The sequence below is a fragment of the Thunnus maccoyii genome, chromosome 15, assembly GCF_910596095.1.
Source record: "Thunnus maccoyii chromosome 15, fThuMac1.1, whole genome shotgun sequence".
Taxonomy (NCBI): domain Eukaryota; kingdom Metazoa; phylum Chordata; class Actinopteri; order Scombriformes; family Scombridae; genus Thunnus; species Thunnus maccoyii.
The window spans coordinates 3,881,208-3,893,798 of record NC_056547.1 but is presented as its reverse complement, the minus strand read 5'-3'; the positions used below and the strand labels follow the sequence as shown (position 1 = coordinate 3,893,798).

General features: G+C 36.1%; 1 protein-coding gene across 3 annotated transcripts in view; it reads right to left on the bottom strand.

Moving 5' to 3' along the window:
• The window catches only part of LOC121913709 (DLA class I histocompatibility antigen, A9/A9 alpha chain-like), a 258,294-nt gene that overhangs the window by 235,284 nt on the left and 10,419 nt on the right, over positions 1 to 12,591 (bottom strand). For all 3 annotated transcript variants that reach the window (XM_042436474.1, XM_042436473.1, XM_042436472.1), the window contains exon 7: positions 12,103 to 12,135. In XM_042436474.1, the coding sequence (XP_042292408.1) occupies positions 12,103 to 12,135 (33 nt within the window). The remainder of the gene's footprint in view (positions 1 to 12,102; positions 12,136 to 12,591) is intronic.

Below are 12,591 nucleotides of genomic sequence, written 5' to 3'. Positions count from 1 at the left end.
ATTATTATTTTCATCACTATCTCACAGTAACTACAAGCAAACCTCGACTGGGCTTCAAATGATTTCCTGGACTTTTGATGAGTTTCTAGCACTGTTAAGCAGCTATCATTAAAGCTAACATTGTTTGTTTACCTTTGAGCAGCAGGGGGCAGTTGGTTTGTTTGGCCTCACACAGGGCACCATAAATGTGGGAGTATTAATACTTTATTAATGAATTACCTCGTTACTGGGGGCGCCACCTCCTTTTTGGTTAGGATTTGCTACTGCCAGGAGGGAGCACTAACCCTTGCTCAATTTAATCAATGAACCAGTCTCATTATCGTAGGTTCTTGTCCCAAACAGTGACCTCCGTTTACTGCAGCTCAAAGAAACAACCAAACACTTTTAGGATAAATGAAGACATTTATTAATAGCTAAACATCTTGAGGATACATGATAAAGCATAGATAATATACAGAAAATAATAAATAAAAAGAAAGTAAAATAAATAAGGCCTAAAAATGATAATAAAATAATAAAGAAAATTATTCAGCAAGAGTGGCTCAAAATGTGTGACTCAAGGCTTAACGTGTTGCACCGGGGAATGCTAAGGGAAAGCTAATTCAACTTCTCTAAATAAACTCTTTAACTTACATGTTATTCCACATCAACCCTTGATCACAAAGCCATGTTATGCCTTACTGTTGAGGTGTCTCGTCATGGTAGAGGCGTCATCTTGGCAGGTCCACCATTGTTTGACGCAGCATCTCCAGCGGTGTTGCAGTGAAAGAGCCCGGATCAGCTGTGGCACATCTCAGTAGATGCAGAGGCGTTGAATTCTGGTAAAGAATCAAGCCGTTTCAGGCTGCTCTGAAAGAGTCTTTAGGCCAGCTTCACTTCTGGTTTTTTGGTTCTGTTTCTTCCTCTTCTTTTTCCTCTTCTTCCGGAGCTTATGTTCAGGCTTTATTTGGCTTGTAATAACTTGAGTTAAGTGTCAAATAAAGTTTAGTCTGACTACGCTCAAATCTTCAGCGGCGTCTACTTCAAAATAAAATACTGTATGTTTTTACTTAAAAATAAGACTTAATGTTACTAATAAATCAGAGACAAATTAACTTGTTGCGATAAAAAATTAAATACGGATACATTTGGTTGAAAAACATATAAAAGAGATGTCTTAAGAGTTTTCTTGAGTCTTTGGAGGCCAGCTCAAAGAGGAATCTCTCTATAATCTGGCTCTTCCTGCTAGTCATATTTCTGTCCACCTCTAGTCATTTTCGACTCCTCTCTGTGATGCAGGCCCCAGCTTCTTGACACCACTTGTTAGGATGGTCATGTAGCGGCTGGAATTTGAAGCAGGAGGCTTGAGGCAGAGGTTAGACCGTAGACTGTAAAAAATATGGACGTAGCCACCATGATGTCACCCATTGGTTTCTGAAGGGCAGTTTTGAAGCTCAAAGTGGGCGGCTCTGGCTGTCGCCGTCTTGGCAGCGCCTACCTCCTGGCTAATCCAAAATGGGCAAAGAGGTGGAGCCCAGGTGGGCTGAATGAAGTCTGGTTGCTGAAACAAGCCACCTAGTGGCTAGTGACCTGTCACTCAAAGCGGCCACATTTTTAATTATGCATAACTTTACGGCTTAAAAAAATGTAAATGGGTGAATTATTAAAAAAATCACCCCTCCTACAGTTGTTATGAAGGGGGAAATTAGCTAGAGAGACCAAAACCATTTTTTGTACCAGGTTGTAAACATGTTTATTTCTGCTGTAAAATTGGGCATTATAACATGGGGGTCTTTGGGGCTTGACTCACTTTTGGAGCCTCAAGTGGCCATTCAAGGAACTGCAACCAACAGCAACCAGGTGTTTATTTTGTCCACAATGAAGACATAGTACAACAGTCATAATTCTCCACATAAAATACTGTGGACCACAGGCAGCATGTGATCCTGACAGCAGCAGCGCTTGATGGAAACTGGCAGCCTTATATAGATTGCCACCTGCAATGACCTCAATCCCTACCACAGTCTGGGAACCACAGTAGGGAAGTCTGCCCTTCCCCTAACATCAAAACTACAAAAAACACAACAAACACATTGAAATACTTTTATACTACACCCATGTCAAATAGTTTACCTAATCTAAATTAATGTTACACATTACAATAGAATCATAGAAAACCTGAACAGCAGATTAACCACTAAAACCCCTACACTAATTTCCACATGGTATCTCCTAGAACCTTTAAATTGATGCTCAGATACTGGGGACTCTTTTAGCCCAAACACCCTGGAGAGGAGACACAACAGAGGTGTGTGACCTACACAAATACTACACATTCTATTATTGCACAATCAAGTAAAAGTTAACTATATTTAATCCACCATCAAAGGTTATACCACAATGAGCTAATTATGTTGAGGTAACCAAACCAGCCACTAACCCCTCAAGTTTGTGCCTTATTACTTTTACCACTACTGTACGCAAATGTGCTACAAAATACTAGTACTACAAAATATTAGTAGTGTAGAGGACCTTCATTACAAACACTGTGTGCCAAATGCATGCTACTTTCCTGGCTTCCACTAGGGGCACTAGGGGCCTCTAGTATGAATACAGCAGTCAGGTGTATTGCATCTTCAGTGGGGATGTCTAAATGTGGTGTGTGTGTGTGTGTAACCAAAATACAGACACTCAAATCCTTATGGAAAAAATGGCCCTATGCAAATCCATCAAAACTGTCTGTTTTGATTCCATGACTATTGTAGCATAAAACCATGCATTCTATTTTATAAGGGTTTCAAATTGAAACCTGTGGCTTTAAAATTGTAGTTTTTACTATTTTAGAGCTGATTGGGCAATTTTCTCCTGTTTGTCCTAGAGAGCAAGTGCATACTATTAGCCTTGCTTTCCACTAGGGGCTATGCCAGGGGCATTTCATGCATTATCAAGTTTTGCAGGACATTGTAGTGTATGCAGATTTCTCTCACCGAATTGTTAACTTTTTTTAAACTTTTTTTTAGTATTTTTCATTTTATAATAACAATTGGGTAACCTAGTTACATTACACATAAGGCAGGTAAACCATAGAAAATACCTTATCTGCACGTTTAAATATTACCACACTCTACAGAGCAACATCTTCCTGTTAGAGGGGAGTTCTTCCTTACCACTGTCGCCAAGTGCTTGCTCATGGGGAATTGTTGGGTCTCTCTCTCTCTCTCTCTCTCTCTGTGAATCTGTAAACTTAAGAGTATGGTCTAGACCTGCTCCTTGTGAAAGTGCCCTGAGATGACTTTTGTTGTGATTTGGTGTTATCTAAATAAAATTGAATTGAAATGAATTGAATTGAAATAATATCCACCTAAATAAAGCCAGCTCAACTTTTATGTGCCTTCAGTTTGTTAACAGTATTTTGTCAACATACATTCACAGACACATTACCTAGTGGCAAATCCTCCGTTGCTTAGAGGATTATCTATAAAATATATTTACTATTACTATTCAATGCAGGTACATATTTACAACAGCAGGTGGCAGAGTTGTCCCATTGAGCTGAATTTAACCTGAACTTCACCTACACTTGGAGTGACAGAACAAGTGCATATCTGTCACTCTGTGTGTGTGTGTGTGTGTGTGTGTGTGTGTGTATGTATGTGAAACTAGCAGGTAAGTGATTCCCATGGTATTTTTTAAAAATTTGCTGATTTATGTCTCTTGAATTGCTTAAGTTGCTAATTATTGCCATGTTCCAGACTGATAATCAAAAATACTGACTGAGGGTTAAAATTTTTACTTATTTTAAAGCAAGGCACAAGGATTAAATGCATTTTTGCATTAAATGACTGAACACACTGTGGATTTTGCCCTCCATCACTTACATTGAACACACATTTGAAGGGGCTCTTTTAATAGCCAGTATGAACAGGAGGAATTATTACAGTGAGGAAAACCTCTTTCACTGTTCATATGGACACCTGACTGTTGTTTTAAGACAGATTTGAAACATTGTGAATGTGTCCTTTAACGGTGATGAAAGTGTGAAAACTGTGGCAACATTGTGTAGCGCAATATAAAATAACAGCAGTAACAAACATAATACATTGCATTCATTATTCAAGATAATTTTATCCAGGTTTAACAGATTAATCCTCAAACTGCCTTGAAAGAATCCAATTAGCTTGATGAGAATTAACAGGATTATTTTAGCCTGATAGCAGCATGTTAGCCTGAATTATTTGTAAAACAGCAGGAGAGTTTAACTGCTGCCACATTTCATATTTCTGCTTTACAAAACTCTCACATATCTACTGCAGGACAGCCAATAAAACACTTCATATAAACAATGATTTAATCACAACTTCCTTTATTTAAACATTAACATATACGCAATTGCTTACATGTAGACATTTGACTCATGTTGCATGAGTCAAAATATGATTAAAACATGATAAAACAAAAAAAAGGAGAATATCAAAACAGCAAACAGGAGACTAAAACAGAATCGGCAAGGAAATTAATCTGTTTATTGCACTTCTATGATAGTGTAGGTTTTTGGACTGAGCGGAGATTTGTTAGACTGACAAATTGATACTTTTTTGGTAGAAATATTTTAGTGTATTTTCAAGATGTTTAGACAATGTCATCATTAGTCCTACACTTTTTACTAGAAGTAATTCTAAAAAGAAAATAAATCAGTTCAACATGTGGATTACAATACATTCACATCAGATCCGGAAAAAGAAAAAAAAATAAACACAGGATTAACATTTATAAAAACATAAAATATGTGAATAAAGCAAGTATTTCATTAATGATTGTATTTAGAAAACACACCAGGTACAGATGCAAAAATCAAGTCTAAACATGTAGTGAATTTGCTTTCATATCATTTAATATATGATTTAAAAAGTGCTTAAATTTGCGTGTTTATGGCATGTTAGCGTGTTTTATGGTATCAGATCAGAATTTTGGCAAAAAGTAGTGTTGCAATTGAAAATGTTTCTTATAAACTCAATGAAAAGTATTATTTACAAAAAATAATATACATAATGCATACACATCATGTATATAATAGATAATTCATACTTATAAGTAAGGACTTTTGAAGTTTAAGTGAACCTGAAACATTTCTTCCCTCTTTAGTGCAGCCCACCACCTGGGCACCTGACTGAAGTTGTTTTACTAAGTTTACAAGCATGAATTTTTTGCTCAGCACCTCATAACTCTGACTTTATTTCATGATCTGTCTTCAGGCTTTTAAAAATGTCTCACCAAATCCAGCTGTTACTAATTCTAATCATATTTGACAAAGATTTTGTTTGAAATACGATAAACAGATCATCCATCAACAGCAACTTAAAGAAAAAACACTTATTCTTACCCTCTTGTATAAATCTACTGTAGCATTTAACATTTGCTTGAGTAGTGTAACTGATTAATGATCTCTAAACTTCAATATTTTCAGATTTCAAAGAGATTCCTTTTAAAAGTTAAACTTCACATTTGTTTCATTTCTTACAGGTCACACTTTTCTAATCACCTTCCTGAGTTTCCACTTGACGTTCCAGGATCTCTTACCCCCGATCACAATAAACTTGCCTCAGTAATGTGAAACAATAGTGTTTCTTTCACCATGACTTTGAGGTTCAGCTTAAAGAGTCATGGAAGAATTTTTTCACCCATTTAAGGCAATCAATGGAAGAAAACTACAAAGAAAGAATATGTGAAATCTGTTGGAACATTATTCCAGAGTAATCAGGACTCCTCAAACTATCACACTTACTAAAGTTCAAACCCAATCCCTGTAGTGTCTGTACTTTAAAATCACTGCTGAAACATTACAACCACAAAGTAGTGTCTTTTTACTGCTACTGTTATCATCATCAAATGATCAGTTAAAACCCCTTTAAAGAAACTCTCTGAGCTTAATTAAATACTTTGTTCCCGTTTTTTGTGTCAATTTAATGTCTCTTCTGGTTTTTCAAACTCCCCTTTTTACTCTATATCCTCTTCCCAGTAGTAAGGCTTTTTTTCCCCTTATGAGTTGGTTCCTCTCAGACTTAAGTAACGAGAGGCTGACCGGAGCCATGAGAGCCGTCGTCAGAGCCGTTGGCAGAGCCGTCGTCTGAGCCCTTGGCTGCAAGAATGAACAGACGTGTTACTTTCTGTACACATACTGACGCTGTTTTTCTACACATCTCGTGAAGCCAAGATGCATTTTTGGTATTAACTTTTCAATTATCAAAATTGCAAAACATATTTTCTCAGTTACCTCTAGTAATATCTAGCCATGAAGATAGTATGTTAAGTTTTGGTAATTTGGGTGCAACTCCTTTAAACCTTTAATTTATCTCTTGTTGCCACTTAAAGCTGCCAAAGCATGAACCTGTGTGGTGCAGATTTCAATCAGTCAACAGAAGATACTTACCAGAACCACCAGGGGGACTAGAGACACCAGAGTCACTGCTGTTGAGAGACCCATCAGACCCTGTGAAGAAAAGAAAATGCATTGAGGTATGTAATAACTGCTTATATCCAATCTGTGTTTTCTGGACTGCTTTTGATTTATTTATTCACTGAGGATACAACGGAAACTAAAGATAAAATGCTTTAAAATACTGTTTCAGGACCTGAGTCAATGTCTGCAGAGGAAGAGCTTTCTTTATGTTATAAATGATGATATATAATAGATTAAAGTGATGTAACATCACAACAGTTTCAGACATTAACAAAATGTTTTGATGGTTTCCTGTAACACCATTAACACCAGCACCTCCTAACTTCACTTCCTGTTTAGTTTAAAACTTCAAAGATTAAACTCAGTCATCTATTGTTTTTTAATCTATTATTCAAATTACATGAACATTGGTGGGTGCAGAGTTGGGTAATATGGACAAAACACTGAAAACAAACATTTTTTACCATGTGATTTATAATTAATAATTATTTTAAAGTCAACTAAAACATAATAGTTTGATTTTTAATAAACAGTTAAAGTATTGAAGATCTCATGTTGGGCCAGACTTTGGTCATATTTAGATTATTAATTTAGACATAACAATTGTCAACCTTTTTCATATTAATAATATGGTGAGACAATCAATAATAAAATGATCTCATTATCAAAACTTTTTTTCATTATGTAACACTGACATCAGAATCTGTACAAAGTCATGTAGCTCAGCAGCTGACATCATGTCTTCCTACAGGAAAACTTTTACCTTTCTTTTCCTTCTCGTCCTTCATGGGAGGTTTGTTCACGTCTTCATCATTGGGAAGTTGTGGGGAGACAATGATAAAAAAAAACACACAAAATTGAAGACTACAATCTGCTTTAATGTATAATGTTAATTTTTTACATGATCTTATAATATTCTCAGGTTTGTCAACATCACGTGTGTGAGAGGAAGAAATCATAGAAAATCAACATAATGGTGCGTTGGCTCCGATCATTTATGGTGGTGTGAAAGCTGTCAAACCCTGCTGCAGACCAAACAACCAGGTTTTTTTCTCCAAAAGCATCTTAAAGCTATGATGAAACTGTAAAATCCATCTTATGAACCTTCTACAGTTTCAGAGGTTTGTTTCCCAAAAGCATCATAACTGACGACGCTCTTACAAACAAACAAAGATGAACGAGTGACTCCTGAACACTCGCAGGAGGCTCAAAGCATCTTAAGAACCTACAGCAGGATCCAAAAACTACATGTTTTTTGAAGTTTTCACTGTTTTTCTTCATGAAAAACTATAGACTCAAAAATGAACACTGATGTTCTATAAGTGACGTTGATGTAAAAGGAAGAATTAGAAAATAAAACTAAACTAAACCAACAGACACAAAAATGAATCCAACAATTAATCTTCCAGTTTGTGTCTTCATCGTCCTCCTCTCCCTCTTCTTGCATCATATATTCATCTCTACTGGCTGAAACTTCCCCAGTGGTATATTTTCAGGTTCTTTTCTTTAGATTTATGTGTATGTTTGCTTCATGCTGACATACAGCAGGTCTGATATAGAAATGATGATGAAATGACGCAAAGTCATGAAACCTCTGCTGCTTCATTTCAGTTTTAATCTGATCTTCAGAGTAACGTTAACGCAGCTAAATCAAAGTTTACTTTCTTAAAGATCCCCTCCACACATGTATAAAGACATAAAAATAATCTACGTCTAATAATAACGTCTCTCATATAGTTTTTCCACAAGAAAAGTATAATTACCAGTTTAAAATCCTAGAAATATCATCTACTCCTTCTCCCTCACTTCTGACTGTGTGGACACACTGTGGATTTTGGCCTCCATCATTTACATTGAAAGCACATTTGAAGGATCTTTTAATATCCAGTATGAACAGGAGGAATGATTACAGCGAGGAAAACCTCTTTCACTGTTCATATGGACACCTGACTGTTGATTATGATAGAGTTTAAAAATTGTGAACTTGTCCTTTAAAGCCTCAGTCAGTGTTTTTCTGAATAAAGACAACATTAACTGAGGAAAGTGTGAAGTTCATGATTCAGAGTTTACAGACAGGGCTGCCTTAACTAATGATTTGACTTACTGACCATCTTCTCTTAATATGAGTGCATGTGTCTGATAAAACGTTGTCTTTTGGTCTATAAGTCTATATTCTTGCTGTGTTTACAGAAATGACTGGTACCAGTTAGACTTCTGAAGGTGAACTGGTAATGTATGGCAGAGGCTCGTGTCCAGAAGGTCTGCCTCAGGTTGGTGATTTATGTCTGAACAACTGCACCTGTCCACTCAGTGGCTCCTAGCCAACCTACAAGAGGCCCTTCCTCCTCCTCTGTCTCAGCTTTTTTTAAATACTTGAATTTATTAAGAAAGTTAAATTTGGTTTATTCAGACATTTGGGATTCCTTCATCATGCTGCCTCCATCTGAGTCATTGTTGTAACATTATAAACATCTTTAGCACCAAAACATTTAACATTTCAATCTTTAAAAGAATCAATAGCAGAAAAGTAAAGCACTTACCTTGGGCAGCAGGAACTTCATCACGTGGTACAGCTGTGAATAAACACAAAGTTAACACACATATAAAAAACAAAAACAGCTAAACTAACTATTGTCAAGTTCATTGTACAGAAGTTACAGCCTGGCCAGGACTAACTAAAAGGATTAAGTTGCCGTCAACAAATCAGTGCTTCCTGGACTGCTTTCTATTTATTAATTATACTAACAAGTATTGTGTGATATAGCTTATTCCTCTGTGCCGTAGAGCTCTGTTGACCTCTGTGGCTCCGTGGTCAATGAGTCACACCGCTGTACTGGGTGACATGTTCCTTCATCAACATGAACACACTGTCCTTTATTTTGACTCAATCCTTTTACTTGTTGACAATAAGAAATATATTTAACACCAGTCTGATCCTATAAGCTAAGTAAGTCTGAGCAAAGCTGTAACCTTCAAGTAAAAGAGAAGAAATAAAATAGTTACCTTGATAATTGTTGGGTCCACCTCCTCCTGTTAATAAAGACAACATTAACACATTAATGAACAGCTGAACTTATTACTACTCCTAAACTACATAACTGATTCTAAATCTGGAAAAGCCTCTAACTGAAGAACATCATGACTTGGGACAAAACAAACAGCTGGACTTATTTCAATTCCAAACATGCATATCCATTTTTCAATTGAGAAAAATGATTATCTGAAATTAGTAACTTGCAGAACTTGTGGTTTAACTGAGCAGCTTTTAAAGACTCAATTTGTCATTTTTGTTTTTTGACCCCAAACATTTTTATGGACAAAACCCCTGAAGACCAGACAGAAGATGTTTTTAATTTTGTGGCAAAGAGATGTTATATTGTGTGCAAAAAACAATCTTTTATACATTTTTTTAGTAGAAACAAGTTATTTAAAAGGTGTGTTTAAGTTTAGGATAGCTACTTAATGCTTCTAGTGCTTCTATAACATGGCCCTCAATTATTCATGGATGTCAAGTCAATGACATGGTCTGAAACTGTTTAGTCCCTCCATTAGATAAATCTATTGTCCTTTAAATTACACAGCGTTAAAATACACAGTTTGAACACTGATTTAATTTGAGGACAATCCCAGAGCAGTAGGACTTCAACTGTATGAAATTCAGAGGTGAAAATAAAACTTTATCAAATTTGATTCTCTCAGTTTTGAGGTGATGAGAGCAAGTTGCATGATAGAGAAGAACTATATGAATGTATAGTTCATCATATCTCTCCAACATGGTAACAACTTGTGTCCACCTCTGTCTCAGTGTTTTTTAAACTTTAACTTAATTTAAACAGTTAAATCTGGTTTATCCAGACAGGTTCATCATTCCTCCCTCTGAGTCATTGTTGTAACATTATAAACATCTTTAGCACCAAAACATTTAACATTTCAATCTTTAAAAGAATCCACAGCAGAAAAGTAAAGCACTTACCTTGGGCAGGAACGACAACAACGGCAATATCTGTGAATAAACACAAAGTTAACACACATATAAAAAACAAAAACAGCTTAACTAACTATTGTCAAGTTCATTGTACAGAAGTTACAGCCTGGCCAGGACTAACTAAAAGGATTAAGTTGCCGTCAACAAATCAGTGCTTCCTGGACTGCTTTCTATTTATTAATTATACTAACAAGTATTGTGTGATATATCTTATTCCTCTGTGCCGTAGAGCTCTGTTGAACTCTGTGGCTCCGTGGTCAATGAGTCACACCGCTGTACTGGGTGACATGTTCCTTCATCAACATGAACACACTGTCCTTTATTTTGACTCAATCCTGCACACACAGTCCTGCTGCCAGAAATACTCACAACAGTTCAAATGTGGATTCATCCACCGCTGAAAATAGTCCCCAACAAATACACCATTTCCTCTGTTTGTTTGTTAAAAACTACAGTGACAAAATGACTGAGACTTTATTAAAAACATGAAACTAAATATTTCTGATCTACGTCTTCAGTAGGAAGTAACGAGCTTGAAGTTGAGAGCCACAGACAGGGAGGGACGTTGATAAGTATGTAGAGACAGACTCATCACTTTGTTGGTTTTACTTGTTGACAATAAGAAATATATTTAACACCAGTCTGATCCTATAAGCTAAGTAAGTCTGACCAAAGCTGTAACCTTCAAGTAAAAGAGAAGAAATAAAATAGTTACCTTGATGATTGTTGGGTCCACCTCCTCCTGTTAATAAAGACAACATTAACACATTAATGAACAGCTGAACTTATTACTACTCCTAAACTACATAACTGATTCTAAATCTGGAAAAGCCTCTAACTGAAGAACATTGTGAGAGTTTAAAGACTGCGGAGGACTAACTTAGGACTTGGGACACCTCTTCTAATCGAACAGCTGGATTTATTTCAATTCCAAACATGAATTTCCATTTTTGAATTGAGAAAAGTGATTTTCAGATGTATAACTGGCCAAACTTGTGGCTTAACTGGCCAGCTTTTAACGATTCAATTTGTAATTTTTGTTTTTTTGACCCCAAACACTTTATGGACAAAGCCCCTGGAGTCCAGAAAGAAGATATTTTTTATTTTAATACATATTATTTGGTAGGAACAAGTTATTTAAAAGGTGTGTTTAAGTTTAGGATAGCTACTTAATGCTTCTAGTGCTTCTATAACATGGCCCTCAATTATTCATGGATGTCAAGTCAATGACATGGTCTGAAACTGTTTAGTCCCTCCATTAGATAAATCTATTGTCCTTTAAATTACACAGCGTAAAAATACACAGTTTGAACACTGATTTAATTTGAGGACAATCCCAGAGCAGTAGGACTTCAACTGTATGAAATTCAGAGGTGAAAATAAAACTTTATCAAATTTTATTCTCACTTTTGAGGTGATGAGAGCAAGTTGCATGATAGAGAAGAACTATATGAATGTATAGTTCATTATATCTCTCCAACATGGTAACAACTTGTGTCCACCTCTGTCTCAGCTTTTTTTAAACTTTAACTTAACTTAAACAGTTAAATCTGGTTTATCCAGACAGGTCCATCATTCCTCCCTCTGAGTCATTGTTGTAACATTATAAACATCTTTAGCACCAAAATATTTAACATTTCAATCTTTAAAAGAATCCACAGCAGAAAAGTAAAGCACTTACCTTGGGCAGCAGGACCTTCATCAAGTGGTACAGCTGTAAATAAACACAAAGTTAACACACATATAAAAAACAAAAACAGCTTAACTAACTATTGTCAAGTTCATTGTACAGAAGTTACAGCCTGGCCAGGACTAACTAAAAGGATTAAGTTGCCGTCAACAAATCAGTGCTTCCTGGACTGCTTTCTATTTATTAATTATACTAACAAGTATTGTGTGATATATCTTATTCCTCTGTGCCGTAGAGCTCTGTTGACCTCTGTGGCTCTGTGGTCAATGAGTCACACCGCTGTACTGGGTGACATGTTCCTTCATCAACATGAACACACTGTCCTTTATTTTGACTCAATCCTGCACACACAGTCCTGCTGCCAGAAATACTCACAACAGTTCAAATGTGGATTCATCCACCGCTGAAAATAGTCCCCAACAAATACACTATTTCCTCTGTTTATTTGTTAAAAACTACAGTGACAAAATGACTGAGACA